The sequence below is a fragment of the Micromys minutus genome, assembly GCF_963924665.1.
Source record: "Micromys minutus genome assembly, chromosome: 8".
NCBI lineage: Eukaryota > Metazoa > Chordata > Mammalia > Rodentia > Muridae > Micromys > Micromys minutus.
In genome coordinates, this window is record NC_137977.1 from 30,905,162 (window position 1) to 30,924,780 (window position 19,619).

General features: G+C 43.5%; 1 protein-coding gene across 2 annotated transcripts in view; it reads right to left on the reverse strand.

The window, feature by feature from the left end:
- Positions 1-19,619, reverse strand: part of MCC (MCC regulator of WNT signaling pathway) — a gene marked incomplete at its 5' end in the record, with an annotated part of 375,431 nt that overhangs the window by 44,922 nt on the left and 310,890 nt on the right. For both annotated transcript variants that reach the window (XM_080920142.1, XM_080920143.1), the window contains 4 exons: positions 1,095-1,184; positions 2,161-2,307; positions 14,525-14,731; positions 16,770-16,933. In XM_080920142.1, the coding sequence (XP_080776268.1) occupies positions 1,095-1,184; positions 2,161-2,307; positions 14,525-14,731; positions 16,770-16,933 (608 nt within the window). The remainder of the gene's footprint in view (positions 1-1,094; positions 1,185-2,160; positions 2,308-14,524; positions 14,732-16,769; positions 16,934-19,619) is intronic.

Consider the following 19,619-nt stretch of genomic DNA (forward strand, 5'->3'; position numbering starts at 1 on the left):
TGACTAGCTAATGCTGGGGAACACAAGCAGATCAGTTCTCCTACAGTCCCAAAAGTCCGTAAATACAGTCTAAAATTTCTTCTCCTGTCCAGGACTCCTGATACTCTACAGCCAAAGTCTTCTGTGACAATGGCCCAAGAGAGACGTTGTACCCTTTATCCTCATAGTTTGGGTTTGGCACAAAATCTGAATGCATGAGGTTTTTGCTCAATGCAAAACTTTAAATTAGGAAATTAAAGTGAGTTTTGGGGTTGTTTTATAGACTCTTGCCTTTTGCTCTAGTATCAAACAGCTAGCTCTCCCAGCTCCATGCCTAATCATAAAACATACTCCTTAAAGACCTGAAACTATAGGGCTGGAGAGATGGCTCAATGGCTAAGAGTACTGACTGCTCTTCCAGAGGTCTTGAGTTCAATTTCCAGTAACCCCATGATGGCTCACAAAATGTTTGTCCTAGGATCTGATGCCCTCTTCTGGCACACAGGTGTACACAGATATACATCAAATAAATAAATAAATAAACAAATAAATAAATAAATAAATAAATAAATAGTAAATAAATACATTTAATAAAAAGCAAAACAGAAACAGGAAACAACCCCCTTGTCACCTTGCCTGCCTTCAGGCTTCCTGGAGGTGAAAGACGTTAGCATGAAGACTCACACTGAACCATCAAGTCCCTCTGGGCCCCACTTCAAAGGCAGCAGCCCCCACTCCCTGGACAGTGTGCTCCCCTTCAAGTTGCATGTGCAAAGAGATAGTTCTTTTGGAGTTTTGCAACTCCCTGGGTCTCTGTGAGGCGTGGGGGTGTAAAGCAGATACTTCAAGACATTCATTGGCATCACCAATAACCAACCAAATGCTATTTACTTTTTGGGAGGTTTTCAGGTGTGCGAGGGAGGATGGAGGACGATATCTACCTTAAAGCTGAAGTTGCAATTTACCATTTAGAAACTTTATACATCTGACTTTGCATTTGTGGAATAAAACCCTTATGATTTGAGAGGTGCACATCAACATTTCTGTCCTCTAGGAGCCATGGTCTGGGTGGCTGTGTAGGGTTCCTTCTTCTCTTGCCTGTCACTGACACTCACCCCGATGCTACTGATTTCCGAGCCCAGGACTGGCCTATCAGATGATGAGGATTCGGATCTCGTCTTTGATAGCTTCACTCTCTCAGCAATCTTTAAAAAGAATAATCAGAACAACCACATCAGTCCCCCACATAGATTGAGGCAAAGCTTACATGATTTTTAGCCCTGCCATGTAAAGTGATTCATCACAAACACTTCAAAAGAATTCCCTGGCCAATCTGCTGTTATAAACTTAAAGTGGGGCTTCTCAGCCTCAGCGCATTTGGGACAGGGCACCTTGGCTGGGGTAGAGTGGGCTATTCTGTAGCATCTCCAGCTTCTAGCCACAAGATGCCCTGCATGGTCAAGAAACAATACTTTCACCTATCCTACTAACCGGGAAGGCTGGGACACAGTTTCACTGTGGAGACTGTCAGTGCTGCCGGGCAGGAGAAGCCTGCTGCTTGTACCGCCTGGCAAGATCTTTTTAGGAAATTGTACAAAAGCTCGGGCAAAAGTGCTACAGCAGAGAACAAATGGTAACAACGTATTTCTTTTCTTTTTGTTTTTTTTTTTTCCTCCTCTGTGACAGTGTGTCACTATGCATCCTGGATGGCCTGAAACTCATCTTGATCCTCCTGCCTCTGACTCCTTGCTGGAATTACAGGGGCCTGTACACTTCCAGCTCTGAGATGTATTTCTTTCGCTGGCATAGCTGTCATTTGTCCCAGGAGGAACTCATTGCTTCATTACTCAGGGTCCCCTAAGGGCTGATGGTTCCTTGAAAGCAAGTACCCATCCACTGTGAGGTTGCACTCCACAAAACTCTCCACAATGGCTTGTCAACTGTGACTTTTTCCAGTAGGCTGATTAATGAGACCTGGTATACAGGTTGCGTCTAAGAGAGACTTAAACCTATTAGTGGGTTATCTCTCCCTGCAGCTTCATTTGGTGGAGTTGACACTCAGTCCCAGGGGAGGCCACTAGAGGATGTGCACTGGTATGCCTGCAAGATGGTGGGCTCAGTCACAGCTGGGTTTTTAGATAAGTATCCCGAACCCCACCGGACTCATCCCGGGGAGCTTACCTTAGCAATGGGGATGTCATTGCTGCTACTGCTGGTGCTTAGCTCTCCGGTGCTGGGGTTAATTGGGCGATTGGCAGGAGTGAGGCGACCTGGGCTAGAAGGTCCAGTAGCCTGCACACTCTGCAGCCGAGTCTGGAGCTCTCGGACCTGAAAACATAATCCCTTTAGACGGAGTTGGCGGTTTCCTGGATTAAAGAGCAAAAAAGCCAGGCAGCCTATGGCAAAGTTTCCAACTGTGATGCTCTGCTGGCCAAGTCCACTGAAGCTACTGAATCCTTAAGTGGACTCACTGCTGACCAATCATCTGTTATTTACAAACGAGGAGAATATGCAACCTAAGTGTTGGAAGCTTCCAACATAGGAGGGAGGTTTGCAGGAAAGCATTTGATGCTGCACTGGGCAGCTCAGGTAAGGATGTGATCTCTAGTCTTAGGAAACCCAGAGTCCACATAAAGATAGAGAACAAGAGCCTCCAAGGCAGGAGAACGTGGGAAGACTGTACTTCCACCTGAAGCTACTCCAGAGAATATAAAGAGGTATATGATAGAACGGGTTCTGTAGGAGAACATGTCAGGGTAGACTTGATAGAGGCATGGCTGGGGTAGGGAAGGGATGGGGAGGTAGAACTGTGTGGACAGCATCTGGAGAATATGCATTACTGGAAAACTCTGAGTTATCAGCAATAGGGCTTTAGGAAAGAGGGGAGGCCAAGCTGGAGTGACAATGAAGGTTCTAGCAGCTTTCCTCCAGGTAACTAAAGCTTGGAACATTCCTGGTACAGTAGGGAGAAACATCTAAATAATACAACATGAAAAAGCAAAAAGAAAAGAAAAGAAAGGGACCCTGTGAATCCATTTAAGACACAAGAGTAGAGGCTGGAGAAATAGATGGCTTGGTGTTAAGAGCCCTGACTGCTCTTCCAGGACACCAGAGCTCAATTTGAAGCACTTACATGGAGGCTCATAACTATCTGTAACTACAGTCCCTGCCCTGTTCTGACCTAAACAGGCACTAGGCACATGTATGATGCATAGACATACATGCAAGCAAAGATACTCATACACATAAAATTTAAAAAATAAAATATGACCTATTAACAACCCAGTGAATATCTAAATCTCGCTTATCTGCGGTTACTGCCACCAAGGGGAGAAACATCCCCGTAAATGGAGACAGTTGCAAACTTCCTGATAACCATGGACACACTTTTACCATCAGAGTATCAGGACTATTATAAAACTTCCTATGCAACCAAGATGACCTTGAACTTCTGAAGCTCCTGTCTTTACCTCTTGAGTGCTAGAATTATGAGGAAATACTACTAAGCCTGGTCTATTATGTTTCAGACTGACTGCAGTGCCCAGAAATTCATATGAATGAAGCACCAGATCCAGGCAGCCAGAAGGCACATGTGGACACATAAAGCAGGGTTTTCTAGCCTTCGTGGTATACCAGATCTCCCTTTCAGGCTAGTGAGAAACCAGAGTGGCAGAAGCCCACCCCAGTGGCTCAAATTTATCAGGATTGCATGAAGCCAGGAATCTTACATCTAATAAGCTCCCCAAAGATATGAATGCCGAACATCAGGGAACCATACCTTGAGCAACTGACCTGAGGCTACAAAGCATTGCAGACAGGAAGAGCAGAGCCAAACCCCTATGCTAGCTCTTGTTGTCACAGCCCTTCCAGGCAAGGGCAGAGAGCAGATATACCCTGCCCCGCCCCCAAGAGCTTCTAGAAAGCTTTCATATTAAATGTCTGAACTATCTCTACCCTGCTATCTTGGGAACCAAAAGTAAATGAAGTTTCAATAATTCATCAGCATATTATAAGCCAAAATAGGAAAATCCCCTAGGAGCAAATTGCATTCAATAGCGAAGCAGATCAAAAGAGCCTGATGCTTTCTTTGCTGTGGCTTCCAGGAGCTGAAGATTGCTAGAAATGCACAGTGTTCTTACAACACAGCAGAAGCAAGGGCTGAAGTCAAAACATAACCAAACTGCAAAGGCACATGCCTGCTGTAGTCAAACAGAATCCCTGATGGGACAACCCAAGGGTAGTATCAGTATGGAGGTTCAACAGGCATGGGGCAGAGGAAAAGGGGAAGGGCAGCTTCCCTGGTAGTAAAGTTCTGAATAATTAACAAAGTTAACATCACTCTAAAACTTATATCCAGTCTAAGGAAGCCATCACTGGCCTGTTTCTAAATTACTAGTCAGTCAGTGTACTTGGTTTGCTCGGTTAGGATGTTTTTTGAATCAGGATCTTATTCCTTAGCCCAGGGTAGTTTTAGATCTTACAGCAATTGCCCTGCCTAAGTTTCTCCAGTACAAGGATGGTAGTTGGCTTTGAAGAATGCAAACAGTTCTAGCAAATTTATTAAAGCATCATTTAAAAGGACCCATGTTTTAGAAACATTTGCTTTTCACAAAGCTGCAGAATGCTGACTGTGGAAAAGCTAAGTAGCACTGTTGGTTAAAACAGAAAAGGTTAGCATGCCCCTTCTAACTGCTCTCAGGCAAATGCTTCTAGTCATTTCCCATGTGCATTCATGTGCTCCAGTAATTTCTAATCTATACATTTTCATTTTAAAAGCTATGAATCTTGTGAAAATTAATGGCTGATATCTTCCTTGGATATCTTTCTTTTGGACTATGCCTTATTTTTAAATGACAGTGTTCATTAGTAGGAAAGAAAAAAAAAAGACAGCTGAAGGGTCAGCTACATGGAAAGAAAGGCAGCTGCAAGGTTACCTGACTGTCTCCTACAGATTTGGGGTGAAATTAAATGACCCAACATCAGAACTGAAGGCCACCCAATAAACCAACTTAGCTTGGGCAAGGACCAGGAGGCAGGCAGACAGCCATCAGAGATTTCCTTTGTACTCTTCCCATGGGAATAGTTTGGGTCAGGACTCCCTCAAAAGTGATGTCCCAATTCTACATAATGCCTGGGAATGTGACTTTATTTCAGAAGTCTCTGTAGATGGGATGATATTACAGATCTCTGAGATCATCCTGGACTTAGATTCAGCACCATACAATGACCTGCTTCTGAAAAGGTAATGGGGTGGGGGCTGAGGCAGAGATATGAGACCAGTGAAGGACACATGAGATTAATACAGAGAATGGCTGCCCATGAAGAGTTACGAGATGCAGGAATTGAAGGACGCACCGAAGGCGGCTCCCTTCCAGCCTGTAGAGATGACAAAGCCCTGCTGCACACATCGTGAATTGGAATTCTCGGACCCAAGTAATATTAAGAAATAACCTTAAAAAATATCTGTATTTGTGGTAATTACCTGATAAATTTATCTTCTATTGAAGATGTTTTTATTAAACAAAATAAAGAATACTTTCTGTTGTTGTTCTGTGTTGTGTTGTGTTGTGTTGAAGTGGAATAGCCAAGATTCTCAGTGTATCGAAAGGAAGAATTAAATATCTAAGAACGCCATGAATCAGCCTGACAACCTTTCTGAATCAGGTTTCTCAGGCCCAGCCCCTGACCCTGGGAGGCACTTTTTTGATTCTTTTAAACTCACCACATAGCTGATACCCATGCAGATGTACATACAGAAAGTGACCTGCTTTAAGCACCAGGATTCCCAGAGTGTATAAGATGAGGCTCAGAACTTAGCAAACTATGATGGGAATCTGCTGTAAAAATGGAGTCCACAAACAACATCAACTGTAGAAAAGAAAAGGCATCTCTCCCTTTCACAACGCAATATGAAGACAGTGGACTCTTGCATCTCTTTGGTCCTCATTTAAGGGTTTTGGGGCCTGTTTTGTTTTACTAGGCTAACAAAAGAAAATGAAGCAAAACAAGGGGGACGGAAAAGGTAAGACATTTATTGATGGTGTGGTGAGGAAAAGACAGGGTTGCAAACAGTGAAGGGGAAATCAAGATGGAGAGACAACTCAAGTACCCACACAGGGAATCAGAGGGGTATGGAGGTATGACTCTATCCTCAGTCAGAAGTTTTGGGTTGACAGCAGAGTTCTACAGCACTCATGCCTGCTTATCCTCAGATTACCACCAGATGCAGAGGGTTAGCCTGTATGCACTTGCACTATGCCTAGTTTATCCAAAAAGATGCATTTTAAATTGTTTTTGACTGGAACATTTTAAATTCAAGCTTGAATAGTTGTATGTGCTGGTCAGTATAGCTGTATGTTGTATATTCAAGGAAATTAAATAAAACAGCTGCCTACACTTGAAGCTTGGTGACATTATAAGTTATAAGTCATGGTATTTCTCAATACAGTGGAAAAACACACAGGAGAGAGAGAGAAAGAGAGAGAGAGAGAGAGAGAGAGAGAGAGAGAGAGAGAGCCTCCCATTTCCCCATTCCCCATCTCCAAAAAGACTATCAACTTTAGACGTGAAATTTGAGGAAACTTTTGTTTTTTGTATGTACATAAAATTCCAGGTAAGCCAGGGCTATGTAGGAGTAGCCTGTCTTAAAGAAACATAAAGAAAAGAAACAAACAAACAGAAACTTGAAGGAAGCAGAACAGAATGATACATATAGCAATTCTGGGTGTGGCTAAAACCTAGGGAGGAAGGGGGTGTAGTCACATGGACAAAGGGCAGTGGAGGGCAGGGAAAGTGGCACCCACTCCACTGGGGGACAGGAAAAAAGGGCATGAGCGGGCAGAAAAAAAGGTGAACTTGCAGAAACAGAGACAGTGGAAATCAGAAGGATTCTTCTCATGGAGTATTATCTCTGCTAGGTATAGTGGACTGAATTAGCAGATGTTAAATATGAGGAAGGGTGTGCACTTGGGCAATGAAGTAAAAAATGTGGATGCACAAGCACCAAGGGCTCAGCTGATCTTCCATTCAAGTCTAACTCTGGAGACCTTATTAAAAGAATAGTAAAGGTTAGAAAAGAAGAGAATGTGCACAGAGCATTCATAGAAATAAGAGTGGGGTATATTTCAGAAAGGCTAAATAGCAATAAGACACCCCACCGAGAGAGGAAACAGAACATTCTGTGGTGCATCTGAAGGGAGGTGGCCAGTCTACTGACAAGATGGGCAGCAGGGACTAGATTCCCACAGGATGAGAAGCAGGGCTGGAAACAGCTGTTCAGAGGTCGCTATCACAGTGACTGTACAACTGAAGACTTGGGCATAAGACAACCTTGGGAAGGGCAGCAAGTACTCTTCCTAACAACACATAAAAATGCTTCTGCATGGAAAGGTAGCAGGAGAGAGAAACTCTAAGGCAAAAGGAAGACAGTAACATCTCCAGCTGCCAGACCTGAGAGCTGACATTACAGAGGACAGGACAAAGGGCAAGAGATAGGAAGTGGGCTCCTGGGCCAAACAATTTTCTGCCAGACAAAGCCCAAAGGCTCCTACTATATCTGTCTGTGAGAAGAATACAAAGTGTGTTACTCCCTGAGCTCATAGAATCTCTCTGGAACTGTGAAGAAGGGGCAAATGTAAGAAACAAAAGCCACAAACTAAGTGTGGAGGTGAACCAATTCTATGATTCTATAATTAAGAAGGTTGGAAGAATTAAGCATCTGAGCCTAGCGTGGTTGAACCCTATACCTAAATCAATAACTCAAAACTCAAAGATATGGCATATTTGAATGTGGGATTTAAGTCTGTGCTACCCCCACACTGGAAAATCTTATCATCTAACACTGGTATATACTGCCAAGTCTCTTCCTACCTCAGACACCAAATTTGTAATTCACTCAACCTAGTGTCATTAGAGATCAGAAGAACCAGAAAGCTGCCAGATGTAGAGTAACAATTTTAGAGAGGAGGAAAGGAGAGAGGCAGCCAACTAACCCAGAAGAGTCTGCTCCAGATAAAAAGATGAACATGGCAGACTATGTCACAATAGACATATCCAGAATTCCTAAAGAAATAAAAGGAGGTTTTATAAACAGTAAGAAGCAATGCCAAACACACACACACACACTCTCTCTCCATCCCTCCCCCTGCACTCAAATCTAAGTATGTAGCCCACACTGTTCTAAAACTCTGCCACATGAGCCCCGGGAATGACAGGTGTGGATTACCACACAAAGGCTAATATCAAATTTTAAATCACTGTCCCCTATGATGGACTCTGAAAGCAAGAATATTGATCTGTTTTGTTCACTACAGTAGTGCCTAACCTTCGATTATGACTGACAGTCTTGAGAAAATACATTCAATGCTGCTAAAACAACAAACAAAACCATAACCGTCACCATAAAATCTAATACACAGCAGACTGTGGGCCATATCCTCATTCCAACACCTATAAACAGCAAACAGATGGGGGTAGTCCTCGGTCATCTTGGTCATGAAAGAAGAAAACAAAACTGTCAGGTAGAGTCTTAAGGATGCCCTGTGGTTCACCTAGAAGCTGGAGAGAAGAGCAAGGCTACAGACAGAGGGTAGCTTCCCCTGGATGCTGTGAAGGCAGCGGACAACTCTCAAGTTTCCAAAAGTCCAAAGTCCTGCTGACCCTGGGAAGTCAGTAAAAGTGATATAGCTTAGATTTCTGACTTCCAAAGGTGTATGATAATAAATCTGAGGTTTGTGGTGGTCTTGTGTGTTTTTAGGTTTGTTTTGTTATTGCTGAGACAGGGTCTCACTATGCAGCCCTGGATAGCCTGGAACTCACTGAAGCAACATGGCCTCACATTTACATCATCCTTTGCATTCCTAGTATAGGGATCAAAGACATGGGCCCCAATGTCTGATCAAATTTGAGTATTAATTAGCCAATAAATTGATGATAAATTGCTACATCATCCATAGGAAACAATATATGTATCAATACTGAACAACACTCATGTGTATAAAACAAAATTAATCTCTCAGAAATTGAGAGTAGAACAGAAGTTATCCAAGGCCAGAGGTTAGTGAGTAGGAGTTGTGGGGATCTGTAGATAGTAATATTTACTTAGAGAAAAGAAGCCCTGGTATGTACTACATAAAAGGTGATTAGAGATTATCTTACTTTTCTACTGCTGTGATAAGTCACCACAACCAATACAACTTACAAAAGAAAGAATATAATAGGAGACTTGCATTTTCAGAGAATTAGAGACCATGATAGTGAATCAAAGTCATGGCAACGGGAACAGATAAGATCTCACATCATGATCCACAAATAAGAGGGGGGAAGGGAGGGAAGGAGGAAGATGAAAGAGCTGGGGGCCAGAGGGCAGGGGACTGGGAATGCCAATAATTTTTGTTTGTTTGTTTTTGGTTTTTGTTTTGTTTTGTTTATAATCCCAAAGCCAAGTCTCAGGGACATGCCTCTTTTTGACAAGGCCACACATCCTAACCTTTCCCTGTAAGGGAAGGTTCTGATACTAATGTCCTGTTGTCCGATTGGTTCTTGATTGGTCAGTAGAGGTATGGGTGGGATATTTTGGTCCCAGGAGGAAAAGGCAGATGCAGAGAAGGGGGAGGCCTTTCTGCCATGTTTGGAGGAATAAGATCACAACAATCATGTAAGGTCTGGGGAGAGCTGGGGTTTATGGCCACTGTTACAGGCATGTGGTCAAGGATGTTTGGCAGTAGCTAGGTGGGGTTAGCCACCTGAAGTTTAGGGCAAGTGGAGAGATGGAGATAATATATATAAACAACAAATTATAAAAAAAAATTAACTGTGTGTATGTATCTCTTATCTGAGGGTTCAAAGGTCTGAAGAGTGGGCTGATATCACAACTACCTACCAGAACAAAGGCAGAAAAACAAAAGGAAAGCCAAGGACTCAGCAAGCAGACTCCAAAGACATCCCCAAAGCACTGCCCAGTTCAAAGAACTATGCCCTCAGATGCTATAGTGTCTGTGAGAAGCAAAGAACCTGAAGAGATTTGGTAGCCATCTATTCCACTTGGTTTTTGTTTGTTCCTGGACCCTGAGCAGGAGGCCCAGAGGTTGAGATGCTGGGCTAGGACAACACAGGCAACCGTATGACAATTAGTTTCTTAAGTCACCAGTGAATGTGGTTCCAGGATTAATGACATGCAAGAGTTAAAGGTAGCACAAGAACACCATCAGCCATCGATAAAAGAGTTTTGAAGTTACAGGTGGCCATGCTCACATATACTTGCAATTTCATGAAATTAGGCAGTAACTCATGGTTTTACTGTATATTGGAACTGGTGTGGGAGAGACAATACCTAAGCTACAGAAGGGTATTAGACCCATTAAGCCAGAAAAGTTCTACACAGTGTTTAGGGCAGCCTATTCCTACATGCAAAGCTGCCTTCGTGGGGCCCAGATGTTCGATTTGGTAGAGAACCATTCTCAGTGGAGATTTCACATGTCCCTTCATGGAGCCTTTAAATAAATGTGAAACGAGAATCCAAGTATAGAAAATATAGGCTTATTCCTATGAAGCTAACTTAGACAGTACTTTAGGGTGTTAAGATATTGCCAATAGCAATTTTGAGGTGTTTGAAGCAGGGCACTAAATAGGAAAGGAAAATTAAAACTGTGCTTCTGTAGCTCTAGCTTTTGGCAGATGTGGTCCCTTCTCCTTTGTCTTTAAGCCCCAGAAAGTACCCATATCTGATTATCAAATGGTTACATAAGAGAAAAGGAGCGTGCACTGCCCTCCTACTTTCTTCCCAGATGTCTAACAATCAGATGGCCATTATAGTCAAACGTTAGCCCTGTGTAACCTGGCAGGTACAGTGAGGGCAGAGTTGGAGGGTCAAACCCAAATGTGACATCAGAAAGAAATGCCCCAGTGTTTGCTCGGCACAAAGTGTGAGCACTCCCTTCTTAGGGGACGCTGGAACCACTCCCAACAAGGTGGTAGAACCGGAGCTTTGTTTGGGGGTTCCTCTTAAAGTTCCCATCACACAGAAGAGAGGGGTGTCCTTCATCAGCAAAGTTCTACTGCATTGCTGATCAATGGTGCTGACCAGAGAGACCAAGCATCCATGGAGAGGGGTGTGGAACTCACTTCAAGGCACACAGAAAAGACTCCAGTAGGATGCAGGGTAGAAGGCAGAAATAGTACTACCACTTTACTCTGTGGACACAAACAACTTCTGAAAGAATATAAGGCTCCCAAAGGGACTGCTGTGGTCTATTAGTTTCAGGTCTATGATTCAACAGGGGTGGGTTCTCTGGCTTTGTGGTCCCAGCATACTTGTTCTGCCAAACAAACTAGGGCAAAATTGATTATTCTGGCTGCATGGCAGCTGACCTAAAGCAATTTAGGTCAAAAGTGCAAACAGTATGAAGAAACTCTACCTTACTAGCACACGTCTGCTTTATGGGTACTTCAGTGCTCACTGTCCATATCCTTGGACCTATAGCACTGTATTGATTCTCCAGTATCCCTGAAGCCAGGGTACCCAGTTTCTCACTGTGACCTGCCTGGCCAAAGAAGACTAAGCATGTATAAAGAATACAAATAAATGGCAGAAGAAAGAAGTGTCTCCTCTCTTGAGTCATTAATTCTCCTTCCGGATCGAATCTGCTTTTGTAAGTGTGAGGAAATAAATGGTTATATTACAGGAAACTGGGAAATGAATGACTGTCTCATTTAATCATGAACCGAAACCAATAATAAAAATTTCCCTGTTGTCCCCTAGTTGCTGTTCTGTCTAGTAGCTCAATTTGTTAACTGACTGCATTAAAGACCTAATTTAATTAAATCTTGGACAAAGCTCAGAAGACCTATGGAGAGCACTTGGTTTAATTACACGCAGGGGACAAGCACCAATTTCATTGATCTGGTCAAAGTCTGAGCAATGAAGATGGACAAAGGAAAAAACTATGGCCCCAATTGCTTTTCAGGCCATGCTGATGAACTGGGATCTCAAAGCTGCAACAGAGACAGAAAGGCAAAGCATCTACATATTATGCAGACTCTCAGAGACAAACATGAAATTGAACCTTATTCACTCTCTGAGGCTGCAGATCATGTAAATAGAAGACCACAAGAGACTGATCCCTCTTCGGGGAAATGACATATGCTGGGCAGTGGTGGGGTGGAAGTCTTCCAGAGTTTAAAGTCTACAAAAGTGGCATTCAAAAGCATCTAGAAAATCCTTTACGATTCAGAATTGTCTAGAAATAGAAAGAAGTTAACTCAGGGGTAAGATACATATTCCAGAGGAAGTTTGAAGAAATACACATTCCTTTTGTTATTTGAAGATAAAGGAGGTATATGTGGTATACATTTACAGAAAGCACAACAACAGCACCAACAGCTAGGTAAAAGTGACACATATTCTGACAGAAATGTGTGAACTGAGATGTGCATGTGATTAATTTATTTATTCACTGTCCAGATTAGAGACCTAAGGATTCTTATGGATATAAAGAAAGTGTAAAGGCAAATCTTCCATACTATCCAAAACTTGATTTTACTCAAAACAACCACCTACCCCTCATTTTTGAGCACTTACAGTGTGCTGGACACAGTGTGACTACTTTTTAAGTATTTTTAAATCTTTCTGCAGCAGGTATCACCATTACCCTTAATCTATGAGGAAGCAAAAAGGCATAGAGAGGTCAGGTGCCCTGCCAAAGACGTGCAGTACCTTGGAAGGTCAGACTGTGAGCCCAGCAGTCTGGTTCCGGGACTCTGGTGTATCATGTGTTTACCCCACAGTATGGTACTCTTTGTGCTGACCTCTAGAGCTAGAAAAAGCTGTGGATTAAAGGAAGACTGAACTTTTCCTTCTCTTTAGTTATAATCAAGGGCTCATTTGTGCTTCAGTAATTCACATTAGAGGAAGAAATTTATTTTCAACCATAATATATGGTTGGATCTAAGACCAACATAAAAGTTGCAGAACATGCCATCAGAACACACACTTTATGAGCAAAAGCACACCTAATTAGACAATTGGTCATAAAGATTGGGAGTGTGACCCAGGAAATTACAGGTACTACAGGTCTCCACATTAAATCAACTTCATCAGGATCCCCAGATAATACCTTTGCTGAGTAAAAGGTTTTTACAGCCCCTGATGTGGCTTCTAGAAACAAGTTTATGTGAGCTCAGAAAGATGTTGTTCAGATAGATGCAGGATAATAGCTTTTTAATTATGACATTAGTGACAATGAGGGATGAGGTTGACAGCCTTCAAAACCAGTAATTTATTCCCTATTTACCCCCAGTGAATATTGAGAATATCTCTACACAGACTGAAAACAGAATGCTGACAGCTCAGCAGTTAATATTGGCTCACTGTTCTTCAGAGGACCAGAGTTCAGTTCCCAGCACCCATGTCTGCCAGCATACAGCTACCTGTGATTCTAACTTCAGAAGATCCAACACCCTCTGGACTCTGCAGACATCTGTACCCTTTCAAGTCCAAATCAGACACATACACACACACACACACACACACACACACACACACACACACACACACGCACACACACACACACACATCATTAAATAGCAGAAATATTTACATACATCAGCCTTATTGAAGAATAAGGTACTTCTTAGGTTAAGGAGACAACAGCAGTGTTAATGGCCCATGAGCCTACAACATGTGTCTGATTAAACTCCATGTGCAGAATCATCAGTCAGGGAATGCCTAGAGAGAAACCTCCCATACAGACTCAATTGAGACAGAGAGTAAAGGAAGCCCTGTAATTCAAAGTGAAGTTCAGAAAGAATTGTTTCTGATAGAAGAACTAACCTTTCCACCCTCAGTCCCATCATAGCTCAAAGACATAGCCTGACAAAGAATGTATAGGCTCTGGCAGGTGGATATGTATCATTGGAAAAGTTGATGCAAATGCTTCAATATTGGACCATTAACGTCATCAGCGACATAAATATTTCTTGTTACCACAGTTCCCAAGTGCCAGTCCTCACAGGGATATTGGGACACCCCTGCCACTCTCTCGTGTACACCTGTGCAAACCCACATATATGGACACTACACAAATGCATATGTATACTTACATAAACCCCAGTATACAGACACTCATACATAGTTATAATAGTCTGTAGAAGAGACTCATATTACTTGATATCAATGGGAGGAGCTACCAAAGAGTTTAAAGAAAAATGCAAAGAACAAAGAGAAATTTCTGTTTTCCAATTATAAAATATCATTAGACTGTCTTAACAAAATATTGTAATTGAGCTAGTGGAAGATGTGCATCCCAGTAGAGTAGATTGAGATTTGCTGCCCAGACATAATTTTGCCATCTCTCAGATTTAGGATTCCTGAGAAGAGTGTGTTTATAATCTTAGATCTACCCCCAAGGATCTTTGGACCATTTTTATGAACAACGTCAGAACTGGTGAGTCCTAAGACTGAGGTTCCCTAAGAGCCCAAGCTTCCCTTGGCTCTGTCTGTCCATCCACCCCATCCCCAGACCTAAGCCATGTCTGGCCACGTGCTCACCCGCCTCCGAAGCCTGTCCCGTTCCTCGCGGATGGCGTTCATAGTGGCCTTGGTCCGGTTCAGCTCCTCCTCTTTGCTGCACAACATGGCAGTCAGGCTTTCATTCTCTTCCCGCAATCCAGACAGCTCTTTCTCCCACCGAGACCGCTCCTCAGCCAGGTTGGGATACAGATCCCGACCAAGAACTCCCTCGATCTCCTCAACTGTCTGAAAAATAGTCATACATCAAGGACAGGCTAACTAGCATGGAGTGTGTGCTCAGGAAGGACAGAGGCTGTGTAGGAACCATGAGTCCAGGAGCTGGATGGAGAACCCTACACACAGTGACAACTATGCACATGGCCGTCCCTCAAACCCAGATGAGGCCGGCACTTGCCTGCATCCTGGTTTGTGCTACTCAGCAGTCCCCAGAGTTAAGGACAACAGGGTCCCTTCTTGGTGCTGAATCTGTGTGTGGTGCCCACACAATGTTTATTTTCTTCAGGAGCCTCAGAGCTAGTCAATTCGCTTCCAGGCAGTGAGCCAGTGAGTGATTCTGGAAAAGCTGTGACAGACACGAGGTTGCAGGCTGTGCACGGTGTCTAATTGTAAGTTTCCCAAATTACAGGCCTTCTGTGAGCCAGCTCAGCAGAAAGGCAGGTGACATCACCATTTCCCACTCTTGTTGTCACATCAGAATTCAGACAGTGTGAATGAGGTTCAGTCCCAAGATGGCAAAGACAAAAATAAAGCATCAGTGACACCGGAAAGGGTGGGCCTGCCGGGGATGTCCCTCAGAGAGCAGGGACTTATTTAGTTAATAGATGGATACAACGCAAATAGAAGACAATCTTAATATTATTTGGAGAGTTCTTTAACCATGGGATTAGAGGACTAGGAAGACACATACAATTAGGAAGAACTTTCTCTACCTGCTCTGAGAACTAGTCAGCCATGTTGTCCTTTACAAAGAGCCTAGGCCAGCTGCTTTTTAAATAGAAGGGGAATTGCTGAGCAGAGAGAACACATACTGATGAGAAAGAGAAAAGTCCCAACACTAAACCCACAGTAGCCAGCCACTCAGCAAGGGCTCACATCAGTTCCCCCAAGAAAGACAGGTGACCCAAATCTTGTTGCTTCTTCTTCTAAGAGATCCTTTGTCCTTCCTTTCAAATCCAAGAGAGTCTTTGGCTCTGCTTTTCCCATTGCTCATTATCAGAAGTTCTCCCCGCCTCCGTGCCCCTGCACTGAGAAGAATGGAGTTCCAAGCTAGCATTGCGACCAAATCTGGGACTGGGGAAACTCCAGAGAAAGACGTACCAGTGGGCGAGTCCTTCCCATCTGCAACTGGAGAAGCAGCAGTGTTGGAATTGCATCCCATGATTCATCTAGAGGCACTACCACCCTCTTGGGAAATCCAGAATTTTCCCTGACAGACTAGACTGTTCCTTTGCATAAGTTCCTGTAAGACTCGGAAGTACAGGCTGCAAGGTCCAGGACACCAAGCCACAGTGAAGTAAAGAAATACACCCGAGGCCCAGGATCAAGAAGGGCTTGACTTCCCTATTATTCTGAAAGAGGAGAGGGTGTGCACACACTGTTCCTCTCACTCCATATTTTCTCAGAATAAAAGGTGTGGCTGAGACCCAGATACACTGGCTGGGGATGGGGTGACTCAGCTAGACCCTTATCCCTCCCCTCTTTCAACTATACAGACTGCTGTCTCCATAATGTTGGGTCTAGAAAGTTTAGGGTCTGTAAGAAAGCCTCTCAGGTCAACTTGCAACTTAAGAATACAATGGTGGCTGGGCACAGTAGCATACACCTTTAATCCAGTATGTGGGCAGCAGAGGCAGGTGGATTTTTATGCATTTGAGATCACTTTGGTCTACAGTTCTAAGCCAAGAAAGGCTACATGTTGAAATCCTATCTCAAAAAGAAAAAAGAATACTATGGTGGGTCATACCAAAATGTGGTTTAATGCTACAATGTAATAATTTCCAAGTACATTAACTTTTTTAGTATAAAGCCAGTGCTTGTCACTGTTAATGTGCCTTATTCCCCCCCCCCCCCCGGAGTAATTTAGCCCAAGAATTATTTATAGGGCTCCTGATTCTAGCTGATGGTACAATATGTTTGTATGGCTTTCAATGGCTGATAGGTACTCAAGAAAGCCTTATATCAAGAAATGAGTTTTTCCTCTCCCCTCCCCTCCCCTCCCCTCTCTTCCCCTCAGAAAGCCAGGCAAAGGTTGAAGAATGCTCACCTTAATGGCCAAGTCACAGTGCTCGCTGGCCGTAGTGAGCTGCTCAATGTGCCTGTCCACCTCGGCCACAGAGAGGCTACAGCTGCTCTTCTTCCTGCTGCAGACAACACTCTCCAGACCCGTCAGCACCCTCTGCAGTTCTGAGTTCAGGTCACTGCAGTTGTCTAAGGTGAGGAAGATAAAATCCGTTAAACAGGACGACCGGCAATGAGCAGTCTTGGTTGCTTTCACCATAAGGGCTCACTTAGGAGCAGTGGCGTGGTCAAAGCTGACATCACTGAGCCTCATCACATAGGCTGCTGCCAACTCCAGAAGTTCATTAAAGATCTCACAACTTCACTGAACAACAACAAAACTCAGAGAGAGCAGTGCTGATTAATATTAAAAAACAGAGACTGGGGGCTAGAGAGACGGTTCCTTGGATAAGAGCACTGACCACTCTGGTGCACAACCCAGGTTCAACTCCCAGCATCCCCATGGCAGCTCACATCTGCCTGTTACTCCTGTTCCAGGGATCTGACACCCTCACACAGACATGCATGCAGGGCAAACACCACCGAACATAACAAAATAAATTATACACTTAATAAAATCAAAATTGTAAAAATTAATCTTGCTTCCAGTCTGTCCATTTCCTCCACTGAAGAAATAACAAATTTCTAACAAATTCCATCATTACATGTACATGTAAAAGAAAATCTAATAATTGTACTTTATCTGGGTTGCTATAAAACTCTGGGACCCTGATGTCTGGTCAGGGAAAGACGATTAATTGTAATATGAGTTAGATACATGTTATGAAATATCTTTGTTGTGAACCAAAATCCCCTTAAAAATTAACCATTGGTCACCCATTGTTCCGGATTCTGTACATTGTATATTCTTCAATTGTTGTAGCAAGTTATACACTGAGGATACTACAGTGTCCTGAAGTAAATCCTTCTCCCAGATCCAGCATGTTTCCTGCATGCAAGAAATTGGTATCTCCCCAGTTTTACTTCCAGTCACAAGTTCAGTGCACCAACGTGGACAACTGGTTTTTGTTTGTCTTTGCTAAGCTTTGGAGCACTTGGAGAAAATGCTCAACATTATGGGAAGTAGATGTCTCAGGACATTCTAACCAACCTCACTTGGCTGCCCACATCTATTCATTTAATAACTTAGGGAGCAATCCAGCAGGCTTTCTCCCTAACTGATGCAATGATCCCATCTTCCCCTCCCCAGAGCCTCTTCCCATGTCCCCCACCTCTGTGAATGGGACCCACCATCCAGCCAGTTACCAATCTCAGTGCCCTTTTGTGTCCCATCCCAAATCCAACCCATCTTATAACCACAACCTCCCAAACTCATCCTTAAGTTGAGCAACCCATCTTCCTCTCTGTGGATACTACTGTGTTCCAAAACACTATTCCTCTTGAAGTTGGTCCTTTGAGTAACTTCCTCCCTCTTCTCCCAACAGGGTAGTTAAGAGTGAGCCTCCCTAAAGGTAGATATGGCACCTTCCAATGGCTTCCCCTATTCCTTACCACTAAACTAAGATCAAACTCCTTACCACAGTTGTAAAAAAAAAAAAAGTTCTGCATGATTGAGACTCATGTGTTAAGTCTCGGCTAAACTGTAAAATTCCTTGGGGAGTATTTATAAAATGCCAATACCATGGCCCCACCCAGACCAATTAAATTATGGTCTCTGGGGGAGGGGCCTAAAGTGCTGGAAATGTTTTCAATTACTTAAATGCTTTTGATGTGAGGATAGTTAAGAATTAGTAGCTTAGCTCTTTGATCTTCCACCTTCTTCCTTGTGTTTCCTGCTCCTTCCTGCTTCTCTCTCTCTCTCTCTCTCTCTCTCTCTCTCTCTCTCTCTCTCTCTCTCCACTCTCTCTCTCTCTCTCTCTCTCTCTCTCTCTCTCTCTCTCTCTCTCTCTCTCTCCCCCCTCCTCATACTACTACTAATACTAGATGATGTCAAATTCTCATCTATCCCAGAGTCCACTCTACTACTTCGTCTGCCAAAACTCTTTCCCACTTGCTGTGAGGCTCAAACACTGCTTCCCCAACAAGGTCCTCCTATGCAGAGCATGGGGATTCCATCTCTCCTCTCTGCTCAGTCCCAACCCCATTATCCTGTTTTGTTTGTGGCAAACATCACTATCTGATAATGACGTGCATGTTTATTATCTTTCCCTTTTAAAGATGCATGCATTATGAAAGAAGGGACTTTGATCTTCCTCATCACTGCTTTCTCAAAATAGAGCAGGGTAGACAATCAAAAACAATTCTAAAAGAGTCGAGATCAGCACTAAACAGTTGAGGCAGCAACACAGAGAAACAAGACTCCGTCAGCACTAGAATACTTTATACTGGTGATAAGCTTTTCGTCCTCCTTATGCACAGGGGATGCTGAAGGGAGGGGGGTAATCACAGCAGTTCACCAGGACAGGAAAGACATGGGCTCAACTCCAAACTGAGGCAGCATGGCACAAGCATGGAGTAGCTCATTCAGTTAACACACAGTCCAGTCTCTGAATAATGATTCATGTTCATGTGCTGGTTGCCTGGTATCCAGGCTTCTTGAAAGCACATTTCTGGATCCGTAAGTCCTTATCAGTGGGGCTAAGAAAAAAGAATTTCTATTCAGCCATATCACACTTTGCCCACAAGGCCCACCTGATGGTGTGTGGGTCATGCTGGTTATATCTGTCAAATAGTTCTCGGGGTACAGATGACCAGGCCTCGGGTAAGAACAGGGACCAGGGTTCTGGCAATATTTCTCACTCTGTTGTCAGACATTATCTGGGCCCTGACTTCAGTCTGAAAGCAGAGTTCCTAGATGAAGAGGAGACTGTCTTCA